The 26,532-nt window shown below is 32.2% G+C and overlaps 2 protein-coding genes across 3 annotated transcripts; both read right to left on the reverse strand.

The window, feature by feature from the left end:
• Window positions 1–1,840: 1,840 nt before the first annotated feature.
• On the reverse strand, window positions 1,841–5,258 carry LOC7466733 (uncharacterized). Of its 2 annotated transcripts, XM_024605052.2 has the most exons (4): window positions 4,947–5,258; window positions 4,738–4,843; window positions 3,787–3,998; window positions 1,841–3,363 (listed from the first exon to the last, which is right to left on the reverse strand). In XM_024605052.2, the coding sequence occupies exons 1-4, from the start codon at window positions 5,133–5,135 to the stop codon at window positions 2,209–2,211; spliced, it is 1,662 nt and encodes a 553-aa protein (XP_024460820.2). In that variant the 5' UTR covers window positions 5,136–5,258; the 3' UTR covers window positions 1,841–2,208. The 2 variants fall into 2 exon arrangements, with proteins under 2 accessions (XP_024460820.2, XP_024460821.2); XM_024605053.2 differs by lacking the exons at window positions 4,738–4,843; window positions 4,947–5,258 and adding an exon at window positions 4,309–4,470.
• A 3,646-nt stretch (window positions 5,259–8,904) lies between these two features.
• LOC7466732 (mitogen-activated protein kinase kinase kinase 3) lies at window positions 8,905–14,069 on the reverse strand. The gene is made up of 11 exons (XM_024605628.2): window positions 13,481–14,069; window positions 12,355–12,690; window positions 12,089–12,176; window positions 11,878–11,940; window positions 11,551–11,711; window positions 11,378–11,453; window positions 10,875–10,934; window positions 10,632–10,739; window positions 10,275–10,511; window positions 9,647–9,750; window positions 8,905–9,554 (listed from the first exon to the last, which is right to left on the reverse strand). The coding sequence occupies exons 1-11, from the start codon at window positions 13,894–13,896 to the stop codon at window positions 9,296–9,298; spliced, it is 1,908 nt and encodes a 635-aa protein (XP_024461396.2). The 5' UTR covers window positions 13,897–14,069; the 3' UTR covers window positions 8,905–9,295.
• Between the last annotated feature and the right edge of the window lie 12,463 nt (window positions 14,070–26,532).

Below are 26,532 nucleotides of genomic sequence, written 5' to 3' on the forward strand. Positions count from 1 at the left end.
CTCAACGTGCTCCACGTCATATGTTTTTTTATATTCCAATCTGGCCTCCATGGTTCACCTTCCTGTATTTTTTGCAAGCTTGGTGCTTTTTATCAATGTATTCTGAGTTATGAAAAGGGAAAAAAAACCGAGAAAAGAAAAGAAAGAGATGGGAATGGAAGTTTGATGATGACCTGCATCTTTGGAATACGGCATAAAGACCTTTTGAACTACTAGGGAAAGTGGTGTTAAAGCTTTCTCAGGTTTGCCTCGATCGCCATCTCCGTCGTAGGAAAGGCTGACATTTCTAGCCAACAGGATATGGAGTTCGTACGTATGCACATGAACCTATGAGAAGAAGTCCGGCTGCCAGCACACCTTCATCTGTGTTTCTGTCATAACACTTTGCACCATGTCTTATTATTCTTAGAAAGCTTGTTCATAACTGCATCAACAGCTACATTAGAGAAAACTGCTCAAATAAAAGAAAGTCTGAATTGAAAGGTTTAAATGTCAATAATTTGGAAAATCAGGGTTTTTCAATCACTAATATTAGGAACCGAAAAGTTTGAATATCGATAACACACGAATAAACATAATTTTGAACTGGCTAATAGAGCACTTTTACAGCAAAACAGTTGGTCTAGAGAATCGAATTTCGCCACTGAATCCATTAGTGACAAAGATCTCCGTCGCCACTGAAACCGCGCCACCAATGCTTTTGTGGCAAAATGTACCTTTTGCCACTGAGTTATTAATTTTCAGTGGAGAGCTTCATTCCCCAGTAAAAACTCCACCATAAAAGGAGGTTCATTTGCAACTTCTATATAAATAATTCCATTTCAGATAACTTCTAACTTCATCACGAAAGGTGTTTAAAAAAAATTGCCATGCACAGAAGGCTTGAGTTTTTGTTTTTGGAACTTCTATGCATTTAGGTGGCCGCCGCCGCCGTCATCTCACATGTGACAAGAACAGAATGATCAAAAACATTTCATTAGAATATGAAATATATAAGAGCATAGCACAAATAATTGAATTTGTTAAGTTCACAAATTTCGGCCGTTGAAACCTTGACCACAACTTGAAAATCTAATATAGCTACAAAGCTACGAGACAGAAAATATTTCTCTTGAAGGTCCAAGAAGCCTCTTCTTCCTTTCCAAAAAAATCCCTTGGCTTCAAGTAACATCCTTTTGCAGCCTGCATTTGATTTACAGCACTCAATCATTTAAATTATTCAGCATCATTTAAGAAAGCTTAAACAAATGCATCACAGTGTACTAAAAAAAGGAGAGTAAAAATTAAAGATTGAAATTCAAAGAAGTGAGAGACAAAAACAGAGCACATGGAATATCAGTAAATAGTTCAATCAAAACCCAACTAATAATCCTGGATTTGTTGAACTGAAAGCTCTCATGCTCGTTGCCTAAGTCATCTAGTCTCCCGTTGGTTTCGTTACATGAATGGATTATAAAGGATATTGAGATATTTTACACCTCTCCCTCATTACTTGCAAGTTGAGTAATACACAGAGCTGAATGAGGCTATATAATTACACTGGAAAATCAAGTATCTATTTTATCATTGTTGTTCCCTTGTGATTCATTCTATGTTGGAGATTTCCACAAATCTTCAACACCGAATCCTTTACTCTGCGCTTTGGTCATGATGAGCATGGTGGTGGTGATGGACTAATTTGCCTCATATTCCATGATTTTTGTGGCCTGTGCCGAATTTCCCACAATAGAGTCGTCCCGCTTTCATACATTTTAGTGGGGAAGTTGTTTTTTCCATTATTTTTTTACACCACACTCAATCCTCTGTCTTTTGGTTGCTCAATGTATTTTTAACAACAGAATAACAAAAATATAATTAGAAAACCTTTGGTTCGTAACTTTTTTATTTATTTTCAACACTAAAAGATATCACAGAGGGGATACACAGTGATGCAAGGGTCAGTCAGTATCCCAGGCAATGCATCATATTGGCAACAATTCAGAAGCCCATTGATACTGTGAATACATTTTTTACCTTTAAGGCATAATAAATAATTGAACTAATAGGTTTGGTACCACCAGCAACAACTTTACAGATATTGAGTATTATGGTTTCATCTCCACTGTTCTTGCATATACGATGCATTGCTGGTCTGAAGGCAAAGGACCTAAAAAAATAATGTTGAAAGAAGAGCGAATTGTATTGGTGTTTTCTGAACAATAATGAACATTAAGACTCAAATCTCCTCTTGGTTCCTTTCTTGGAGTTCATAAGTTCAGACAGGGAGGGAAGAGGTCGAGGCACAGGCACATTCATTGACCGGTATAACTTTCTCAAGGTCTCACTAAAATTCTGTGAGGATCCAATGGGGGAACGAACAGAAAACTTTAAAACTTCTTTCTTGACTGACTCACCGCATTGTTTTGTGGTGTCCAATTTATTCTCACATTTCAATTCAGTATCCAGCTTACTCTCCAATATATTCTCACATTTCACTTCGACTTCATTTTCAAATGAGACATCTTGATCCATTTTATGAGCAACTACTTGTGAAGAATCTTTGATAGATTCAATTTTCTCCTCAGCAGGGAAACCAGAATCTGGGATGCCAAGTCTCGCTCTACCAAACAAAGTCACTTCCGGCCTTTTGCTTGGAGGAGACAAACTCAAAAGTCGTCTAGAAGTTACTTTAACTGGTGATGATTGAGATTGTGCAGAAATTTGAATGGGCTGTTCAACCACAGAAGGATAATCCAGGACTCTGGCTGTTACTTCTGTTTCTGATGATGCTTCAACATTAATGTCCAAAAGCTTCCACAAACGGTCATCTAAAGTTAGTTTAGTGCCAGAGCAATGCTTCTTAACATAATCGAGCTCCATAGCCAAGCAACTGGGGGTTGTTGACACGACCCATTTAGGAACAAGAAGTTGCAAAGCCCACTCCAATTCTCCCCTGGAGGAATGCATAGAATAACAGACATGCCAAACACCATTTGGGTCCCTAACTGCTTCGTTGAATCTCAGTTTTCTTTGACTTTCTGTTTCAGAATATCCTTCCTCACATGCATACCATTGTGCTGAAGGACGGATAATGAGGGGCTCAGGTTGAAGATTAGCCTGGGCCTCAGCAATCTTTTTAGCTGCTCGTTCGTATAACTTGGGAAATCCATCAAACATATGGAAACGGGAAGATGGATCTTGAGTGAGAATTTCAGGAACTGTAAGTGTCAAAGCTCGGAAACTTTCTGTGTTGGCAACCTCATCAACAAATATCTTGGAACCAAATGTTTCAGACACAGCAGCCAAAACATCCTCTTGACCAAGAAGATCACAGGTCAGATACACAACAGTTGCAGCAGGGTGCTTCCATATGCAATTAAGAACCTGGCTCATGAACATGCAAGATCAATCATTATACAACTTGCTAACATATTCCAGCATAAAAGAAGGGCTTAACATATCACAAAAATTAAAGCAACAAGTAACCAGTGAAAAGAGGGAGAGAGAGAAAGAGCATCAAAGTGGTTGCATTGTGAAGAGGAACACATTTATCCAAGTTATAAGAAAGAGGCAAGAAAATCAAACATAGAGTAATTAATTTGAAAATGAAAACATAAGCAAAGCTATATTCTTTGGACAAAAATGCTACTATGCTAACACAGAACAGGGGACAAACACAGACAAGAAGAAGACATGCCATCACTATGGGAACACAGAGGAAAGTCATTAAGGAGTATTCAGTCGGACACAACAAGAGCCATCAAGATTCAAAAGAAACTTGAGATGAAAGGGGGCAAATCAGAGTACCTGTTGGATTGCTGAATGCTTACTAGGAAGTTTCTGAGTGAATTTTCCAAATGTGCAATCTAAGAAAACATAATCAAGTTGGCACCTAGGTTCTTTCCCTTTCTTGCTGATATACTTCTCTGGTAAACATCTTACACCCTCTGGGGTAAGCCTGCAATCTCCTGTGTGCAGGATGTTACCAAAATTGCCTTCAAACAAGAACATTACAGCTCCTGAAGTTCACAAATCCATGCCAGATATATATCATCATTCAATAGAGCTCTCTAAGAATCATTTTAGGTCATGCACACATATAAAAGATACATCAAGCAATACCAATTCTCCTAGGACACACAAAACAATAATAAAGTAGCAAAAAAAAAAAGGAAGTGGAGTTGAAAGAAAAAGCCAATAAAGATCTGAAATTTCATAATCAGACATGCATAATACAATTCTAGAAACAGCCAATAGGTAAACAGACATGCGTAATACAACTTCTGAAAACTCCAAGGCTAGGGAGATTTTGTCAGTAAGTTCCCTCACCTATGTGCTACTAAGCTTATCCTTCCTAGTTGCTTATTGGAACTTGCTTCAAGTAGGAAGTATTTCAAAACTAAGGAATCTCAACACATACTATTTATTTCAAATATAATGCATCATTTTCCAAAAAGCTGCACTGCTTTTTTGTGTTCAATTCTGCCCGCAAAAAACCACAGCTGGCATAAATTAAACCCAAACCTAAACCAAACCCAAACCAAACCCGTTCTTAAATCAAATGATTAAAAAAAATACTAGCAGCAATCCTGGAACAGTACAATCAAATAATGAACCATCACAAATACCAATCAAATAATATATCCTAACAGAAACAAACATTCACCAAACCCACATAGCCAAAACCAATGAGCAGTTAAAAATCAATAATAAAACAAACCAAATAATCATCATCATAATATTAAAAAAAAAAAATACCAGGACAGTGATTGGCATCAAAAGCCGTGACTTTGAATTCTCCATCTGGGTCATTAAAAACCACTGACTCTCCCACTTCAATGCCGACAAATAATGAACCCTCAAGCTACGAATACACATTAAAAAAAAATCAAAATCAAAACAAGAAACTCAAAATTGGACCAAAAAACTCAAATGGGTAGTTCTAAGAACCTACAAAAAACACATACCTGAGGGTAATTTTGAAGAACAAGTAATTTCGTGAGATGGGTTGCGTAAATTGGGTAACAAGAGTGTGTTAAAATCCCAGAGGTGTGGTCTTTATGGGCATGTGTTAAGAAATGGTGTCTCTTTCTCTTAGAATTTGGACTCCATGTGTCTACAGAGAACGGTAGTCCTCTTGGCAGTTCTATTGGCATGTTTTTTGTTGTTTGGGTGGAGAGAAAGTGAAGGGAAATGGAGGGAAATTTAAAGGGGATAGTTTGGACTTTTTCCCTCTAAAAGCTTCCTCTGAAAGGAAGAGCAAATGGTGAGGTCGGATGTCTGTCCACCCGCCTTAATTTGCAATAATTTATTTTAATTTTAAGTAACTAACATATATTTTTTTATCGTTATCATTATACCTGCAACGATTTTTTGATGTTCAAATGGCATAATTATAAAGTTTTCTAATTTCTTACTGTTGCGGAAACTATAGCATAACAAATTTGTAAATTTTTTTGTGTTTCGTGTTTAGAAAAAAAATTATTTAGAATCTTTTTTATACTTGATATATTTATTATTTTACATTTAATTTATTTGTTATTATTTTTTTATATAATTTTATTTTATTTTTTTATTTCTATTTATTTTTTGGGAAAAAAAATTTTTTATATTTTTTACACTTGAAACATTTATCACTTTACACTAGGCTTATTTGTATAATTATTTTTGTTCTTATCTTTATTCTTTTGTAATTTATTTTTATAGTTTTTCTTTTTTCTCTCTATAACTTTTTTAAAAAAAAATTATTATATAAAAACTAAAAGAAAATAATATTTCACTTAGCAATTGCAATATTATTCTATTTTTCTAGTACAATAAAAATTAACTTGAAATATTACATATTTTTATTAACGTATATAATCTTCACTTTAGTTTATTATATCTAAGTATCGGTTTTTTTATTCATAATTATATTTTTTTACTTGATATCAAAAAATACGTTAATAATACCTACATATTTATTCTTTTGTGTTAAAAAAAAATTATTCTACACAACGAGGCTAGATGAATAGACGTGTTAACATTTTTTATTTATTGTATTTATTAACATAGATGGTTCTTTATTTATTTAATTAAATACATAAATAGACTTTTCAATTTATTATTATGATTTAAAAAAAACACATTGAAAAATTATGCATATTCATTTTTTGGTCAAAATGATTATCCAACTCATAGCGAAGCATAATCAAATAGCTAGTTTTTTTCTATAATAAAATTAATTCTTTTTTATCAAAAAACTATTTATAATAATCTATATCAAAGAAATTATTAGTAATTATTTTATCAATCAAGTAATTTACGCATATACAAATTAATTCCAATAAACTATTTTGGTGTTATCTCATTTATACAAGGAAGCATTATACTAGGAACTTCTCATGATTTTTTCCGAAGAATTTTTTCTCACGAATATTCCATTTATTTACAATTTATACATTTCTTATCTTTAAAAAGTGTGAGAAAAATGAAATTCCTCTAAAAAAGAAGTCAAATAAATGAATAAGATAAATAATATAAGCCATTGTCAAGAAGAAGAAGAATAAGAGGACGCGGGCCTCGGCTAAGGCCTGGGTTCTTCTTTCAAGCCCACCGACCCAAGTTTCTCGCCTAGTAGGTGTCCTTTTTCTCTCTTTATAAAGCAAGCATTGCTCGGCCCAACTCATGAATATCCTCCCACGTCCCATTACCTGTATTTCTCAACTTCTATTTTTCCCAAGTTACACCATAACTGCGGCTTGGACCTAAAAGTTTTTGGAATATAAATACAATAACATTTAGAATGTAATTTTTTTTTATTATTATTATCATTATACTTGATATTATAATTTAAATTTGAAAAATATCAACCTGACTATTTATTTAATCTATATAAACTTGAAAAGAAACTAAAAAAATAAAAAACAAAATCCGATGGCTAATAAAAAAAGTCAACTAAGCACTTGAGCATAAAAAAGCGATCGAGGTCTATGACTCGACTCAAGATTTGGGTTATAAGCTAACTCGAGTTGATCTGCAGAAAGAAGAACAGAAAACAAAGGATAGAGAACATGAGTTTGAGTTTTTGTTTTTTTATAGCATGGTAAAAACAAAATTGGTAATATAACACTGTTTAAAGAATAATTAAAATAATAACATAATTTAGAAAATCATGAATAAAAAAATAAAAAATAAATAAGAAACTTCTCGTTAGAGAAATATTTCAACCAAATAAATCCAATTATATTAAAAAAACAACTAACAATAATTACTGTAGAACACATAAATAATTCAAAAACAAATAAATTTCAGCATTTTTAAAAAACATGGATGATCCATTTCACTTATCGTTAATTATCTTTCTTGGTATTATTAAAAATATTTATCAAGATATTTTTAATAATACTAGTAAAATTATCATTAAAATTTCAGTGTGTTTTCATAATTATTATTATTATTATTATTGTAAATTATTTTCTCTATTTTCTTAGTTTACCGAATTTTATTTTTTACCGTGCTAGAGTCCGAAAACACCCAATGAGTTTCACTGCCATCAATCACTGTAGTTAAATGAAAGAAGTCCGAGAAATGCCGTCATAACTATTGAAAGATAAATAGTTGAGTAAACTTGAATTAATTATTTTTATTAAACAAAATTAACACTTATCTAATTCAATTACGACTATTATATTTTACTAAATTAATATTTTATTACTTTTAATTTAAGTTAGTGTTTGAAAAGATTTTAAAAAAATTAATTTTTTTTTTAAAATTATTTTTTATATTTTTAAATACTTTGATGTATTAATGTTAAAAATATTTTTTAAAAATAAAAAAATATTATTTTAATATATTTGTTTACGAAAAACATTTTAAAAAATAATTAAATTCTATATGATGGATTTCAAAGAAAATGATATTTTTTCACTGGTAACTATTATTTTATAATTAAAACCAAAACCAAAATAGAATTGGAAGCATTAATTAAATCCCTATCGCTATCGCTTTGTATTAAACTAGCAAATAGCCTTGTCGATCGAGAAACGAGCAACATCTTTCACATTCATGGAAGGTCGGCAAAACAGACAAATGGATTTTTGGATCTGGTATCATAATAGGAGATGGAGACTCGTCTGGATTTTTGGATAATATCACCTTAAAGAGGCCCTTGTCCGATGCCTCCAACTTTAGCTCTCCCTTTTAGTACTGAAAACCCAACTTTTGTCTGGACAATGGTGGAGACGGCGGGTGGGTTTAGCTCAGAATCTGAAAGACGACTAGGCTGGATGCAAATGAGCTCTCCCCCAAGAAGATTTGATCTCGGAATATTAATGGTGGTCTGGGTACGTTCTTATCATTTGTGAAATAATAGGGTTGGAAGAAAGGCACCCAGTCGATGTTTCATGGCTTAAATAGACTGCTGTGCACCGTTTACTCGGAGGTATCTCTACGGGTATATAATTCAGATAAATCAGAGATACAATTGAGAAGGGAACGGCAAGATATGAGATCACTCTCCCAGCATTGCACGTTTGGCATCGTTAGTCAAAAACCTCCCCCAGTGGCCAACTTCACCTGGTCACATCAAATTTATCATTGGAGTTACTAGAACACTCTCAATCATCAATAACTTTTAACGAGTTTTCATGACATCATCGAAAAAGAATTTCTCGAAGCATTGATAGAGTAGCACTTCAATCTATCTTGCAAACTCCGAGTGCTACAGGCAACCTCTACCGTCACTGTCTATCCTTCTAGACCATTTATAGCCCACATACACAGGTTGAGACAGTTGCTAGACATGGTTGCCCCTAACGATCCCGCCACAGGCCAATAGATGGTGCATCAACATCATTCAAATAAAACCTCATGTTCACCCTAGATTTGGTAAGAAGAGAAAATGGGAGCTAGGAGAAACAGTGAATAACAATGGAGGCGGCCTGATTGGGGGGGAGCTTGAACCACATGCTTTTCATTATCTAGCTAAAAGAGTTGGTATAAGCAGTGATCTTATAGAACAGACTAAATTACAACAAGAATGTTACAAACAAACTGACATCTGCCATTTACAATAATGAAAGAAGAGTTGTCTAGGTATCAAGAAATTCTGCGTCTCTCCCCCTACGCATCAAAATTCAGTTTCTTCTCCGCTGATCACGCCCAGCACCCTCTTTAGAAGTTTATAGAGGAGTTCACTAACTTCACTCTGACGAAAGGGAAAATTTATGGCCGGATTCTTCAAAAGATCAAGGAACCAGAGATGTTACACCCGTGTTGTTCTGGTCGATACCTCATTCTGGGGAGATCGACTATTTGTGTTGATATTTACACTCTTTCAGATGGGTCTTGTTCTCGGTGATGTACCCGGTGTTTGAAATTTCAACGGAGGGGTATCGAAGAAAAGGTCGTGGGTGTATGGACCTTGTCTTATTGGATATAATGAGAAGTCACTTAAATTGTAACTGCTTTGTCCCATCATGGCAAAGGCAGGGTGAGGAGGAGAAAGATAACTACTCCTGTGTGCAGGCCCATGTTGTCGCAGTGGGCTAGAACAAGGAGATACAGGCATAGATGTGATCATTCTGCCATCATCCCTGCATACAACAAATTTAAAGTTAGTTGAAAACTTAAAATAATTATAAAGTATGAGTGCAGATATATATATGAATGGCAGTATGTCGTTTACCTTGGATTCTTCAGTGCTCTTATATTATTAACCACCGGCTTCATTGCAAAATCTCCATCACAAGAATTGGCATTTGTTCGGTTGGAGTGAAGCTCTAAGGCTGGCTGCTCAGCCAATAAAATAATTAAGCAATTAGCTGATGTACAAGTTGAAGATGAAAAATAAAAGAGATTACGAGCACAAAACACTAAAATTCTAGAGGATATAGCAGCAACCAAACTTTATAATTATAAGCTCCTTTCACACACACATACAGACGAATAGTTTAGTGGAAGATAAAGGCATGTATGTGCATGCAAAACAAAGCTTGAGAATAATACTAGTAGTAAATGTGATAAATTCAATCTTAAATTGTGTTTGTCCAACAAAAATTTTGCTGGACTGCATTTCTCATACAGCACATAAGCTTTAAGTAAAGGAAATTAAATAGCCTGGTACGGACACGTTTTACTAGATAAACACTGCTTTACCATGTATTCCACAAGCATGAAACAAATTCCTTCTAATAATCATGTTATGCAAATATCCATTTTTAATATATTCAACAAAAATTTAACTCTTATCTTGCCATTTGGGAGGGGCAATCCCTATCTAAAATATTAGTTTACTAAGTATGCAAGGGGCATACCGGTGTGCGGCTTCCATCAAAAGTTCTGGGAAAGGCATCCCTAGTAATGTTGATGTTCGCAACTCTTGTTGTCGATTGGTCCCGAATGAAAGGGTGGTCCAACAACTGTGAGGCCGTAGGGCGTGCTAATGGATCTCGTTGCAGGCATAGCTTTATGAAACTTTTTGCATCATTGGAAATATAATCAGGAATATCTGGCATATCTTTGCTGTTCCCAATTTTAAAGATTGCAGCAACCTGTTAAATTCAACATAATACAACAGTCTTGATAATGAGCACTTCAAAGCTGGGTATGACAGAACAACAACCATGACACAATATTTCTGCTAATTAAGTTCTAAATTTTAAGAAGCGCACCCCTTCGTACTGGCTCCATGGTGGTTTTGATGTTGCCATTTCAAGAATTGTACATCCCAGACTCCATACATCTACTGCAAGACTGTAGCCATTTGTATTCATCACCACCTGAGATGAGAGTATCCATAGAAAACAACAGACACTAATTAGAAGAAAGAAAAAGAAGAAAGAAAAGCTGAAAAGGGGCCGAAAGAAAAATTGAGTAAAGGAAAGGTATTTTTTCTAGAGAGAGAGAGAGGCTACCTCAGGTGCCATCCAGTAAGGACTTCCCTTGAATGAAAGCATTGAAGAGCATGTCATAATCTAATACAGAATCACAAAACACTTCTGATTATCATCCAAAAATGGGATGGAAAAGAATAAAAAACTTGTGATCTTTTATCTCTGATGAAGAACAAGGCAAGTTTAAAAATTGATATTCATTATTCTCCTATTTCATCAGCCAAAAGCTTTTTTCTGGATTTGCCAACTTGTTAAATGTGCAATAACATACTTCACACATACAATCATATTGATGAAAAGGAAAAGAAACTTGATTCCTAAAAAACTATTTGTTCTTTGAAGGTGCACACAAGACAAAGTCCTTGCGAAAGAGAGAAACATCTGCAAAATCATATACACGCTTATGGTCTTATTTAATTACTCCCACGACTAAATAGTTCGAATGACTTTGAAATTAAGTGAAGTCTGATATTAGCTTGAAAAACAATTAATATTAAACTTTATCAATTGCAGATGATACATACATGTTTAGCCATGCCAAAGTCAACCAACTTGATTTCACCATTAGGATCCACTAATATGTTTGCTCCTTTGATATCCCTGCCAAAAACAAAAAATTTCATAAAACCAATGAAAGGCTGAAAAAAAATGTGATTTCAGATGTGACCTAGTAACCATAATTACCGTTAACACATACCTGTGAACTGTATTTCTTCCATGCAAATATGCAAGCCCAGAGAGAATCTGCCTGGTATAATTTTGAATAACCGGCTCTGTAAAGGCACCATACTCTTGAAGTAACTTGTGAATTGAGCCACCAGATACATACTCTAAATAAACTGAAAGTGTTTCTTCACTCTAGGAAAATGAAAAACCAAAGAGATCACAAAATTAAGGTCCAATATGTACACAACCAATCAGTGAGACTGAACAGAATAGAAATTACATGTCAAGAAATGGATTCCAATAATCTCTCAATTATGTGTGAAAGCATTAGATTTTCATGTTAAAAAATAACTCATACCAGTTCACTTCCATAGTAACGAACAATGTTTGCATGTGATAGCTGACTAAGCAAATCTATCTCCTGTTGACAAGGAGCAGTAGTTAGAAACATGCCATCAATTGCCAAAACATCTAAAGGACAGTAGAAATACATTTGTAGAAACTTTAGTATTCAAGGAATAAATTTTAATTTTACTGTTAGCTGAATTTGATGCCATAAACAAATTTACCTGTTTTAGTTGCTTGAGACATTCTTTTGATGTTGAATCATCTGAAATAACCTTGACTTCTTTTATTGCGCACATCTGTCCACTCCGGCTGTTTAAGTAGCAAAACAATATTTAGAAGAGAAAGCCATGAAATGCATGAGGAACAACATATAAACAGTCTTCAAGCGCTGATGGTAAATTGTGCTTAAATCATCTTCAAGTAGTATGTCATCAAGACTTAAAATTTGCAGTTAGGCTAAATACTCTACAAGAAACAATGATATTACCTGTTAAATCCGAGGTAAACATGTCCAAAGGTTCCCCTTCCTAGAAGCTTTCCTTTCTTCCATTTTGACAAGGTAGAGTTGTCTGTTGCTCCAGTGGTTCTTGTGCCCGGTAACGAAGGCGGGCTTGTGGGAGAACCTGGTGGAAGAGGCAGTGGATGCCATTGGCTCTTCGCATCTTCCAGCCTCCCAGTCAAGGAGTCTAAGCTCATACCACCCAGCAGCGGATGGAGAGGTGAAGTAGGCCTGCTTGTTGTTCTCGACCCTGGAACAGGACTTCTCGACCCAGGAACAGGACTTCTTGAACCCCCACCATGTCCTCTATGATCAACAGATAACCTGGATTACAGTTGGCAGATGCACTTGAGAACCATACTGAATCCATTCTTGTAATCTTAACCATCTAGATTTCAAAATCAGCTAGCTGATTATAACAAACAAGAAACCCTCATCTCTAGATATTGCAAATGGAGCAGAAACTCCATTGCTTAAAACTAGCAATTAAACCAAAAAAAACAACAAAGCTTCTATTTTTACAATATAGAAGACATCCTTAATTAGTATAAGCTTCATTTTATATTTAAAATCTTATTAAAAACATTCACCCCTAATTTGAAGTCCAAATGAAAACCAAAACGGTTAAGAACTAAGTCCCATAAACCTTGGACTGTCCAATAAGGTAAAAAAGATCCAAATCAGGAACATTTGATTGGAAAGAGAAAGTAACTCCCATCCAAAGCAATCAAACTCTGACAGGAAAAATTAGGAAAGAGAGAGAGCACAGGGGATTTAAGGACAAGGTATTTGGAAACAGCAAGTTTCAGAAATTAAAAAAAAAAGCTGAGAAAACAGAAGACACAGCAGCCTCAGACAACAAACCCCAACTCTGACACAAATTTTCAGAGAAGATTTAAAAAAATGCCTTTTTCTCTCTTTTTTCTTTTCACTACTCAAAAAAAAAACCCACCTAAGAATAGTTCAAGCCTCTTCTTCACATCTAAAAATAATCAATCAAATTCACCAATCAAACAACTCCATTTCATAAATCAGAATTCAACCCAGAATTCTAAATCCCACCAAAACATGAAAACCAAGACCAAGAACCCAGAATTTCTATAGAAACACTAACCTGTAACCACCAAACAGACTACTACTACCCTGATTATTATCATGATCTTCAACACCAGATGACCCAGAAGAGCTAACACTTGAAACAGAACCCGACCCGGGTCCAAACCCGACTCCACCAGCAGCACCTCCAATCCCACCACCAGCACCAAGATCACTCACACATGGTTCAGGCAAAGGAAGCCCTCTTTTTTCAGCTGCATCCGACTCAAAACCCGAAAACCCGGATGATCCACCACTGCCAGCAAATTCCTTGCTGCCACGTGGTGAATTCTTTCTCAAAGCCGCCTCATCAAGACTACTTTTCCTCTTGTTTTCTGTGATGCTACAGATCTTTTTATCATTTTTTCCATGTGAGTTCTCTTGATTGCTCCCTTCTTTGCTCTTGCTGCTCCTTTTACTCCACCAAGCAGGCATTTTTTCGCCTTGTAAGATTGTAAAGATGCAAACTTTATCGACTTGTGAGCCAGAATAGAGATCAAGATATGATTTGTTTGTGTGAAAAGGGTAGACTTCGAAGAAAGAAAAGAATGGAATGGGTGTGTTGAGTGGAGATTTATATTAAGGGAAAGAAGGAGGAAACGCTAAGAGTAGAAAAAAAGGAGACTTTTTTTTTTTGTGTCTTTTTTAGAGAAAGAAAATTATATTTTTTTCAACTTTTCAGCGGAAGAAAGTATACTTTGTATTTTATGAGCTTTTTATGGTTATGATTGTAGTTTTAAAATGTGAATTTAAAAAGTTATAAACAATAATTTTTAATGAAAAAATTATTTAAAAAAATTAAATTATTGATATAGTTTTTTAAAATAGTGTAGATATAATTTTTTTTATGTACACTCAGAATGAAAAAAAATTATTTTAAAAATCTATTTATATTTTAATATATTTAATATTAATATTTTTAGTTTTTTTAGAAAAAAAAACATTAAGAGAAGTTGTGGAGATGAAAAAACAAATCCTTAAGTAATTTATTTTAATATTTTTGTTTTTTTGATAGATATGATGGAATTGTTTTTTTTTAAATCATTTTAACTTTTTATTTAACTATTTATTTGGAAGAAAAAACTAAAAAATTAATTTTCCACTTTTAGTTCTTCATTTTGCTCTCCCATTAAAGATGCCTTAAAATTAAAAAAATAATAATTTAATGAGACAAAAATAAAATTATAGTATGTACCATTAACCAAACAAACATAGCTAATTAAATTTTTTCTTGGGATGTATGGTTTAAAACAAGTTTTAATCTAAATTTCTGTGATAGAGTAAGCTTGAATTAATTAAATTAATTAAATGAGTAGTTTCTTAACCACATTAAATTAAGGTTAAAAAGTTAAAATTCTCATTCACTTTTTATGCCAAAGAGCAAAACCTAAAAATGGAATCAATAGAAAAAAGAAATTAAATAAATTTAGCTAACTTAAAAATATTTTTATCCCATTTCTTACATATAAAAAAAAAATCGAATGTGGCCGTAAAACGGTCCAAATTTTGTTGTTCATAAGTTAAAAAATAAATAAATGGGTTTTAGAGAGAGAAAGAGACGAGGGGGGGTGTGGGGTCCAGAGACTACAGTGAGGAACAACCAAGGAGAACGAAGAGACGGCAGGCGGTGGTTGAGATAAAGAAAAGGAGTGATGACGTGGCAACTTTAAAATTAATTTTTAATTTTCTTTAGCTTTCAGACAGGAGTGAGAGAGGGACAGGGAGTGGGGCTTTTACGTGTGGCTTTTGCATTATTATTTTCTTCAAAAATTAAAAAAAAAGGTGCATTGTATTTATTTGGGTGTGTTGCTGAGACAAGAGAATCTACGTTGATGATTTTGATGATTGTACTAAGTTTTTTTAAAAAAAATATTATTTTAGATATTAATTAATTTTTTTAATTAAAATATCCAAATTAAATTACTAACATGTTGAAAAATGATTTGGTTTATAAAAATATTATAGGTTGTGATTTCTAACAAAATCTCATTAAAGATTCCATTCGAAAATAGAGTGCGAATCATGTTCTTTAAAAATTTAAATTTTTTTTACTAAAACTTAATTTTTTATGTGTTTTGGATCGTTTTGATGTGCTGATCTTAAAAATAATTTTTAAAAAATAAAAAATATCATTTTAATACATTTCAACACAAAAAACACTTTACAAAACAACCGCAACTATACTCTCAAATAGGCTAGACAATAATATCTTTTATTAGATATGTCATCATGTGAAATTAACTATGTTATTAGACCTTATTGATTAAATAGCCATAACCTATTTATATTATATAAGAATCGGCGAACCTCATACTTGAATAAAAAAAAATATTGTAATTTTTTTTAATTTTTTTTCACAATCTAAGTGTTATTGTTATTTAAAAAGAAAAGACAAGGACAGTTTGCATATTGTACCTCAATTAATCATCATTAGATATCATCGATAACCTTAGCTTAACAAAATGATACCAAAAGAAAAGGGGATAAAGTTATAGGGTTATTCTCTGAAAATTATTGTAATTTTGATTGATATTTTTTAAATTTACAAAATGAAATTAACCATATATATCCCTTTTATTTCTTTATATATATAAATAAATAATGTTTTTACTTGAGTATTAAGGCTATATATTTTAATACTTTAAGACTAAGGTAAGAAATTTATTTTTTTCATCATTAACATTATCAGTCACTTTTCAATGATTGGATTTGAAAGAGAATTAGCAAATTGGATTTCACTCTGTAAAAATAATACAAATTGTCTATGCATAAAGAAAATGCACTAAACCTATGCCTATTTGGAAATTTATAATAATTTCCCGTGCAATTTATACATAAAAATTACATATTAATTGCATGATTCATCCATGTAATCTTTATAGTCTCTTTCTTTATCGAGTCCCTCTACTATCGATAATGTGGCTCCTCCGATGGGATTTCATCTAGTTTTCCGACAACAAGTGACAGGAGAATTGCGAAAGTGATCCATGGAAAAAATAAAAATAAAAATCAGAAAAAATTATCTCTTCTTATACTTCAAATTTTCAAAATTAAATTGGCTAAAAAAAAACCCCTCAAACTTGACTTTCTCTCCCTTCTCCTCATCTAACAACAAAATTAAATGTTTGTTTGGGATTGTTATAAAAAGTGTTTTTTAAAATAATAATTTACATGGAAATATATTAAAATAAACTTTTTTAGATTTTTTTTTATTTTTAACATGAGTACATTAAAATCATGAGAAATTTAGCACTAAAAAATTATCAATTTGATATTTTTTAAACAAAAAATATTTAAAAATTAAAGCAGAAATACTTTTAAACATACCATGAGTTTCTAGTAATGCCTTCAATAAATCATTTGAGATGTAACTCATATGTTGATCCTCTACACGTAAGAACACCAAACTCTCTAAACCCTAGCTTTCTCATTAAAACTTCTTTGTCTTCCACCATTATTATGTAGACAAGTTGAACTTAAAAATGATCCTTAATAAGGTTTGAAGAAAACTCTAAAATATCAAGTTATTCCAAGTCTAATGGATGGACTAGGAAATGGAGGCTGCTAGGCTTGAATTTCACAAACACCTGCAAAACAAATCATATGTTGAGCTTAGAAAACCCTCTAGTACTTTAGTTATTAGCACAAATATAAAAGGAGAAAAACTTTTAAGACTGTGTTGTATTTTCAGCGAAGATACAAGAGTTGATTAAAAGTTGGAGAAGAGAGTCTGAGCTCTTCTCTTGGACTCGTTTACTTGATGGCTCATGCACATTTATATAGCTATAAGTCATACTAATTTCTATGGGGGTAAAGTTAGTAATTTTATATAGAGCGGTAAAGATGAAATCACAAGGACCATGGCCTTGATATGGGTATGTGTAAAGTCATTCTATATATGAGCTCCATTATGGTAGGAGACCATATGAACATTTAATATATATATTAGTTTAACGTGGGTGTCCGGGCCAGCTTGTGTGCACATCGACTAATCCCACGGGTCCTGAAGTTAACGACCATGTAAGCCTCCAGTGGCCATCATATGAGCAACCACAGAGCTCGAACTTGAGACCACAGAGAGAGCAAATCTTAATATATATGTATATTTTATCTTTGTAGTTGGTGAGAAGTAAATCATGGTCTTTCAAGAAGAGGGCATGCAATCAGTTTAGAGAGCGAATGACCAGTCCTCTAAAAAGGAGGGATAAACTATCAGTAGAGACACATGGCTCGCCTAGTGAATTTAGTGATTTATCTCTTTAAACATATTAGAAAGATATTAGAATTAGAGATAAAGAATTGCACCACCGAACTTATTACCTTCCTAAGACTAAATCCACTAGAAATTATCAAAACAAAAACAAAAAACAAATTATATGGAAACGGGTGGTGGGATTACGATTATTATCAACATAAGCATGATGAATGATCAATGTAATTACGATTCGCAAACCCCTCTTTTCACTTTACCATTACATGGCTCCAATCTCAATTCTTGCCCTCTTGGCGACCGATCAGCAGGGGCAAACCCATTTCCAAGTTCAAATCTTGAAGATTATGTACGTACAATCACATTGGTCAAACATAGAAGGATCTGATAAATAAACATAACAACAAAGAAAAATAAATAAATAAATAGACGTACGGATCATGCTATTAATCCTAAAAAACATTACTCCATAAAAACTATCCGAACGCCAAGTTCTTGCATGTTTGTGATCTTACCATCTTCCATTCCTTTGATAGCGGTGAGATAGAACAAAGTTGCAACAAGGAATTCACTTAAAAAGTTGATGAGTTCAATTTTTAGAGCATAAATTCAAACAAGTGAAATCAGAAGTTTGTTGACTACTACAAATTAATTTCTTTGATGTGTTTGCTTACTAGTCGGTATTGGGCAACAAGTTACATCACCGCGTGCTACACCATGAAGAAGAAGGGTTATATAATATTCATGGTTAATGAGGCATTTTATTATCTATTTATTTTTAGTTAATGATGCCTAGAGTTTTGTAAATAAATATATGAAATTTAATTACTTTTCACCGTAGAAAAAAGGTTTTTTTTTTCTTTTGTTTTACTAGTTGGCAATGGGCTAGATCACAGCTAGACCAAAAAGAATGAATGGTATATAACGTACATGGTTAATTAGCTTATGTTTGTTGTTAATTGAGATTCAGAGTAATTGTTGTTTGAAAATACATAAATTAATTTTATGTATTTTCAAGCAACAATTCAGAGTAATTATAACAATGTATACTAACAAAGTATTGGTCTAGCGATTAAGACAATACTATATCCCTCTAAGGATGAGAATACAAGTTCGATCTCTAAGAAACGTACTTATTAAAAGGGACAGCCGCAAATCTTGAACAGAACTTGGCTCACCGGGTAAAAAAAAAAAACAGTGTACACTCTTATACTCCACATTTTGTATTGAAAATATGTACTTGATACACATTTATCATTTCCTTTCTATAAGTTAGGCAGTGGGGCACTCGAGGGTTCACCGCCATCAAATATATGATGTGAGCAATGGCTGCTGATGGATTTATTTTAGCAATGGCTGCTGATGGATTTTAATTTTGGCACTCTGCGGAATTTATTGACTTTGTTTGATCTCTATGAACTGATTACGGGCAGAAAATGGAGCAATTAATCATTGGATTCATTGGATTTAAACTAACTCTATCAAGCATGTGATTCTTGCGTGAATTGAAGTCCTCGTCTTTTTTAATGTGTTTGGTATTGTGGTAACTGTTATGGTTATAATTTTAAAAAAATTATTTTATAAAAAGTACTTTTAGTTGAGGTTGGTTTGAAAAAATAGATGTTTGATTAAAACTCTGTTTGAAATTAAGGTTGAAGAAAAAGTAGTTTAATGTGTTTAGTTAAGAATGCTTTTAAAATTGAGGTTATAAAATAATTTAAAAATATATATTAATATTAATGGTTTTAAATTTAAATATTGTAAAATTAATTACTCCTATTACATCATGAAATAAAAAATACTTTTTATTATTCCATTAAACTATTTATAATTTCATTACATACAAAATTCATCCGATAAAAACTACAGTTTTCATAATTTTTTGAGCGTAGATAAAATATTATCAGGTATAAAATTGATATTACAGTGCGAGTGAATTTAATTTACTTTATACTAGTGTTTTTTAAAAAAAAATGTTAAAAAAATTAACACACTGAAAAAAAAAATTCACGTTAACAGTGCAATTCTTGCGCTGTTCACATACTCCACTGTTCAGTGAACAGTGGAGGTGGCATGATACACTGTTCAGTGAACAGTGTATCATGGTTGAATTTCCCGAAAGCAGCATTTTTATGCTTTTCATCTTCCTGCGTTCTTCACGCGATTTGACTATGGGACCTTGCACAGTAAACAGTTTTTTTTTGTTAACCAAACGTTTGTTTCCTGCATTTTTAAAAAAACACAACTTCTAACGCGTAGCCAAACGGGCTCTTCGTCTTGGAGTCAAGTTTCAATCCTAAAGCATATTTCTTGAATATATCTTCGTTTGTTTAGATCCTAGCTATACACTTGGCTATATTAATTTAAATATTTAATTTAGGATCTTAAAGAATTATTAATAATATTGTATATTTGTTCAAGATATTAGACATCACCAATTAATTACTCAAGAATTAATGTTGGATAAATTAAATTATATATTTGTATAAAATAGAACAATGATTCGAGTGCAGAGAATAATATAAATCATATCCTGAGATATTATCTAGCAGCTTAAACTTTTGTATTAAATTGGTTTTTTGATATGATATCAGAGCTTTGATGACCAAGTGGTCTCAAGTTTGAATCTCATCATCTCCATTTATTTGATAAAAATTAAGCATAAAGTAATGTTGGCCCGAGTTTTCATTTGAGGAGGTGTGTTAGAGAATAATATAAATTATATCTTATAACTTTACCTAATAGCTTTTAAGTTGAATTGGTTCTTTTATATCATTATAAAAACTTGTCTTTTTTATAAACTAATTAATTAAAAAGCCTGCTCTTCCACCCGTCTTATTTATCTTATCGTATGTTTTTATATTTTGGCCCTCACATTCTTAAATCAAAATAATCCCCTTAATTAGTTTCAAGAATGTTATATTGTTTCATAATTAAGGATAAAAGAATTAGGGATAATTATTAAGAAAATCATAATTATATAAAAGTTCAAAATTAAAACTCTTTTAATAGCTTGCTTTTGTAGAGCAAATTAATTTAAACTTTAATAATTTAAGTTTTTTTTAATTATTATAACGTTAGAAGAGTACTGTCACCTCCATTACAAAATCCAAAATTCTTTGAGATTGTTTCTTCAGACAAAATTGTACTAAAACAGTACCAGAATAAATGACTTATGATACCAACATGGTATTAATTAGGTCATAATTCTTCATCTTTATTGCTTGTAATTTAATTCCTTTTTGGGTCTAGAGTCTAGACCCCTTCATTAATTACCCCAAAAAATGCGTTGTTAAAATATTTTATTTATTTAACCAGGTAAGAAAAAAAGCCATAATTAATACCTTCTTGTGTCTCTACCATAAATGACAATTTTTAATTTTTCCCCACCACTTATTGGGAAACTATTCAAGGCCGGTTTATTTTTTCGATTATAAAGCTTTTTTTCTGTAAAAATTTGGATTTGTTTTTGCTTTAAATTATTTTTTTAATATTTTTAAATCGTTTTAATATACTAATATCAAAAATAAATTTTAAAAAATAAAAAAATATCATCTCAATGTATTTTCATACATTAATTATTTCAAAAAATAACTACTATTATATTATTAAACAGATACTATTAGTGAATTGTAAACTAGTACAACATGTGGTCAAATTAATAGGGATTTTATTTTAACCATCTAGGTGGTGGTCCAGTGGTAAGAGCTTGGGACCAAGAGGTTTGTTTTCTCTGTGGTCTCAGGTTCGAGCCCTGTGGTTGCTCATATGATGGCCACTGGAGGCTTATATGGTCGTTAACTTCAGGGCCCGTGGGATTAGTCGAGATGCGAGCAAGCTAGTCCGGACACCCACGTTAAACTAAATAAAAAAATAAAAAAAATCGTTATTTTATTTTATATTCATTCGCATCTCCACTTAGAGAGGATCATAGAAAAATGCAAGTGTCTAGAGTGAGAGACTCATTCAATTATCACTACTTAGCAGATAATTAAAAAAAAAAAGGGGGGGGGGGAACAAAATAACGATGGGGTTGACCCGTTAAAGAAACAGGCAGTGCGTTTTGACCTCTACCCACACCTTTTCTTGTGCGTTTTGACTTGGTTTCCCATACTGAAGCACCACAATGAATTTTGCTAGGCATTGAATTAGTCACCCTCACCTCACCCACTCCTCTTTTACATTTTTATAATCAATTTATAAATTCATTTACTGTTTCAGCCCCTACCATCCCAAGAATTTTGTGGCAGAAACCTATTTCCAGCCATTAATTTTCTATCCTTTCTACCAAAAATTTAAGTTTTTTATAGGAATATATAATGAATATATAAATAAATAAATAAATAAACAAACAATATATATTCTCATAGTAGGTACAAGAATCATAACTGATGATGCCCCCACTCCAAATGAGAAAGAAAATGAAACCACCATAATTCTCGAGGATATTATCAGAAATATATTTCTAACGTGTTTAGAAGTGTGATTATTGTTATTTTTTAAAGTATTTTTTATTTGAAAATATATTAAAATAATATGTTTTTATTTTTTAAAAATTATTTTTGATACCAGTACATCAAAATGATTTGAAAACACAAAAAATATTAATTTAAAATAAATAAATAAATAAAAATTAATTTTTTTCAAAAGTATTTTTAAAATGTAAAAATAAACAGGTGTGAACACATTTTAATTTTATGACTTTTATTTATCTTTTAAATTAATATATACGTGGATCAAATAAATATGTTCATGGATATACAAGTGGCTAGACAACCACGTCACGATAGACCTGAATCCTGATACATCTCTAATTATTACTCTCAATGAAGGCGGCTTAAGATCAACGTGATGGTATGAGATTTTTTAAAATTCTCAAGAAATATTTTATTATTAATTTATATATATATATCTGGCAAGTGGGATTTCAAAAAATTTTAATTTCATACTTGGAATAATTTTAATTTTATTAAACCGGCTCTTACCGTCGAACCGGCCATGCTTGTTTGCTCTTATATTAAAATAATATTTTACCAATGGCAATAAACGCCATCAATAGTTATAGTGACGATTTACAGCCATCATCACTCGCTAAAACCTCTCCGCAAAATAAAATCTTTAATGTGAGTATATCCGACGGCTAAACTAGCTTCTTTCAGCTCTCGGATCCTCGAAGGGTGGTGCATGAACATATTCAATGTGGGGCACTCTAGAAGGAAAATTTACAGATCTACAAAAAAAATATCTTGATATTTTTATGCTTCATCGTTAATGGACCGTGGATCCATGTGGGATGTTGCTGAATGTATTAATTAACACATCTCTCCATATAGTTGCTTGCCTCCATGATGTTTTGACCGTCCGATTCCGAATAAATAAGAAGTTTTTATCTAATAGTGATGAAGAGAAATATATATATATATATATTGAAAGAATTAAAATTCTCAATTAATTGTTTATAGAGTTCTTTGTTGATTAAAATTGAAAACAAAAAGGGGAAAGAATATAATAGAATTAGAAAATAAAAAATCAATTTTATTAGATAATTGAAGCATATATTAATAATAAGAAAAATAAAGCATATTGAAAGACAATAAGGGTGTACGTATATCATATATTATCAAGATATTCACTATAATAAATTTTGAACGATTTAAGAGACTTTGAAGTTTATTTTTCAATATTCGATATCTTTTTTTTTAATACAATACATTTTTTAAATTAAAAATTATAATATGAGCTTTTATTTGAATATAATAAAATCTATAGAAAGAAATTGACACACAAGATTTTCGGATAGAAAAAGCTCTCTTAAATAATATTTTTCAATTCTCACTTCATCTTTGAAAATGATTTTATGATTATTAGACTCTACAAATGTCAAATATACTAATTCCACGTAGCTTAATTCACATATACCTATTTTGTTGGTTTATGCTTTAATTTGGGGCCAAATGACTAAATTACATTTGCTATCTTTTTGTGACGGGACGAGGCTCCTAAATAATTTCTTGGAAAGAACAACGCAGATTGCTGCCTTTGTTTTTTGGCTGGCCGCCTTAAACATCACGACTAGTTGAACGTTTTCTTGAAAAACGTGTCAACTAGGGTTAGATTATTATCTTGAAATAATAAACATAAAAATAAAAAAAATAAGATGGAAAAAAATTAAGATAAAATTATATTTGATGGTGATATACAAGATAAAATAATTATTTTTATATTTTATTTGGTTATGGTGGACAAGACAAAATAAAATTTAAAAAATCTATTTTACCTATAATATATATTGTTTTCAAACTTATATGTTTAAAAAATAAGTTTTATTTTATTTTTACTTTAATTTATGTTTAGTGTTGAAATTAATAATATTATAATAACTCTAGTTATAAAATGATGACTGACTTGACAGGTTGACTTGGATTAGTTCGAGTTTAAAAAAAAATAGAGGAATGATTGCTTGACCTGACCCACTCAAAAATAAAGTTAACCCGAGATAAATAAGGATAAAAAACCCGTTGATTTTTTTTAAAAAAAAATTGGTCAAAACAATGTTGCTTTGATTATTTTTTCTAAAAAAATTTGGGTCAGTCGGGTTGACCTTTCCAACACATGACTCAAACCTTATATCGGGTCAACTCTTGAGTCGGGTTTTAAAACTATAATAATAATCATTTTTATCCATACATTGACTTGAGTCAACCCGTGTTGACCCTCCCAACATGTAACCTAGGCCTTGTCCTAGTCGACCCCCGAGTAGGGTTTTAAAATTATGATAATAACAACTTTTATCTTTATATTGATCTAGGTCAACCCGAGTTGATCCTTCTGATAAGTGACATAGGCCTTGTTCCGGGTTAACTCCCAAATCAAGTTTTAAAACTATGATAATAATCATTTTTATTCTTATATTGACTCGGATCAACCCAACCCGTGACCCGAGCCTTGTCTAGTGACTTGGGTTTGCCTCGGATCAACTCCCGAATTGAGTTTTAAAATTATGATAATAATAATAATTATTTTTTTTATTAACGTGGGTGTTCGAGCCAGTTTGCACGCACCTCGACTAATCCTACGACCCCTAAAGTTAACGACCATTTAAGCCTCCAATGGCCCTGAGGTTTGTGAGACTCGAACTGGTGACATCTAGGAAGCAAACCTAGAGCCTGATAAGTTGAGCTACACCCCTCAGAGTTATAATAATAATTATTTTCATACTTACATGTCTTAGTTGAACAAATTTGAAATTGAAAGTTTTTTATAAAGATATTTTAAAAATAAAAATAATAAATATTATCTCTAGAGATATTGCCCTTTCTTTATCTCTTGTTTTAAATATATAAAAATTAACTAAAATTATTTAAAAAATAGTCTCTATAACTAAATACATTTCATCTTAGTATTCTCTATTCTTTTTGTCCAGGGAAAATAACCAGAAGCTTTCTGAAAAAGGAGTAGCTGACACGTACCCTGAATGGACGCATCAATAAAAGAATTCAAAACCCTTTAGATTAGGGCACCCATAAGGCCACATATATAAAAAATGCGTGCGTGTGTGTGCGTGTGTTTTGATCATCAGCAATTGATTAATCAATCGCCCTCCTTCTGTAGTGGGACTTGTTTCATGGGAATTCGGAGAAGATAGCAAACAGAGCACTCTACAAGTTCAGTCATGAGAATTGCTGAGCTTAGTGTCTCCATGCAATGAACACGTTCATATATAATCATATAGGACGTCTCAATCGATATGCACTAGACAGTCGAGTAGAACCCTCTTTAATTAATGGTTGGCGTCTCCTTGACAAACACTACTATTTTTATTTTGATTCATCTCATATTTCTTTATGTTTTTATTTCATGACAGACTAATATTTATATATACTACACAGGCAACTCTCCTTAATTATATAATTATAAACGAAAGTGTGCAATATTCTTTTTTTTTAAGGTCGCGGCCTAGTGATCATAACAGAGACTTGTTTCCTTTCTCAGCATTCAGGTTCGACTCTCTATATGCACTTCTGTCATCCCTGCGATGATTTACATGCCTGCTAGGCTTGCAGGGTGTTCAGTGGGTTCAGGGATTAGTCGTGGTGCGTGTAAGCTAGCCCGGACACCCCGGGTTATATATAAAAAAAGTGTGCAATATTCTTGGTTGAGTGAAAGATACATAATTGTTATAACAATGTGTTTCAAAATATAAATGTAACAACAAAAGTGTGTTTTAACAAAAAAAAAATATAATAATATAAACACTCGTTACGTTTTTGTATTACGATTTTAATATCAGTATATTAAAATTCTAGAAAAATATATTAAAAATAACATATTTGATTTTTAAATATAATGTAAATACATTAACCCTATATATATATATATATTAACTTGCTATGCTTTTAAATATAATGTAAATATAATGTTAATTTATTGGTATAAACTTGTTGTATATAATTATATTTGATGATGATAGGGATGGATACACACATGGCTAACCTTCTTTGTTCTACAAGCTGAGAACGACCTGATTGGAGACTGAGGTCCAAAGAGAGAATGCTGAGAATTTGAAGCACATGTTAGGACCGTGTGTCGAGACTCGGGACCTACTTGACCTGGTCTCGGCGTATAGGACAGAGGTGGCTAGCGTGGAAGAAAAAGTCAAAATAGAATTTCATCAGAAAGAAGAAGAAGAAGAGGGAGTCAAAACAGTGATGTCTAGCTATTGGAGGAACTGCTGTTGAATTGGTATTTATCTAACGTTAATTACTATAGAAAATTGTACAATGCCTTTCACAGATCACCCGTGGACTCGTACTATGTTATTTTCTTAGTCATCAATCCTTTTTTTAGGCAATTTCATCTCT

Source organism: Populus trichocarpa, chromosome 7 (assembly GCF_000002775.5).
Source record: "Populus trichocarpa isolate Nisqually-1 chromosome 7, P.trichocarpa_v4.1, whole genome shotgun sequence".
Classification (NCBI taxonomy): domain Eukaryota; kingdom Viridiplantae; phylum Streptophyta; class Magnoliopsida; order Malpighiales; family Salicaceae; genus Populus; species Populus trichocarpa.

What these genes read in the sequence shown, in the direction of transcription:
- LOC7466732 (XM_024605628.2), bottom strand. Translation starts at nt 13,896, where the DNA reads ATGCCTGCTTGGTGGAGTAAAAGGAGCAGCAAGAGCAAAGAAGGGAGC. An exon ending in TTGATGGAAGCCGCACACCG is followed by an intron (nt 9,751 to 10,274) that starts GTATGCCCCTTG and finishes TTGGCTGAGCAG; the next exon opens with CCAGCCTTAGAGCTTCACTC. An exon ending in AGAGCACTGAAGAATCCAAG is followed by an intron (nt 9,555 to 9,646) that starts GTAAACGACATA and finishes TGTTGTATGCAG; the next exon opens with GGATGATGGCAGAATGATCA.
- LOC7466733 (XM_024605052.2), bottom strand. Translation starts at nt 5,135, where the DNA reads ATGCCAATAGAACTGCCAAGAGGACTACCGTTCTCTGTAGACACATGG. An exon ending in TGATGCCAATCACTGTCCTG is followed by an intron (nt 3,999 to 4,737) that starts GTATTTTTTTTT and finishes TGTGAACTTCAG; the next exon opens with GAGCTGTAATGTTCTTGTTT. An exon ending in AGCATTCAGCAATCCAACAG is followed by an intron (nt 3,364 to 3,786) that starts GTACTCTGATTT and finishes TTCATGAGCCAG; the next exon opens with GTTCTTAATTGCATATGGAA.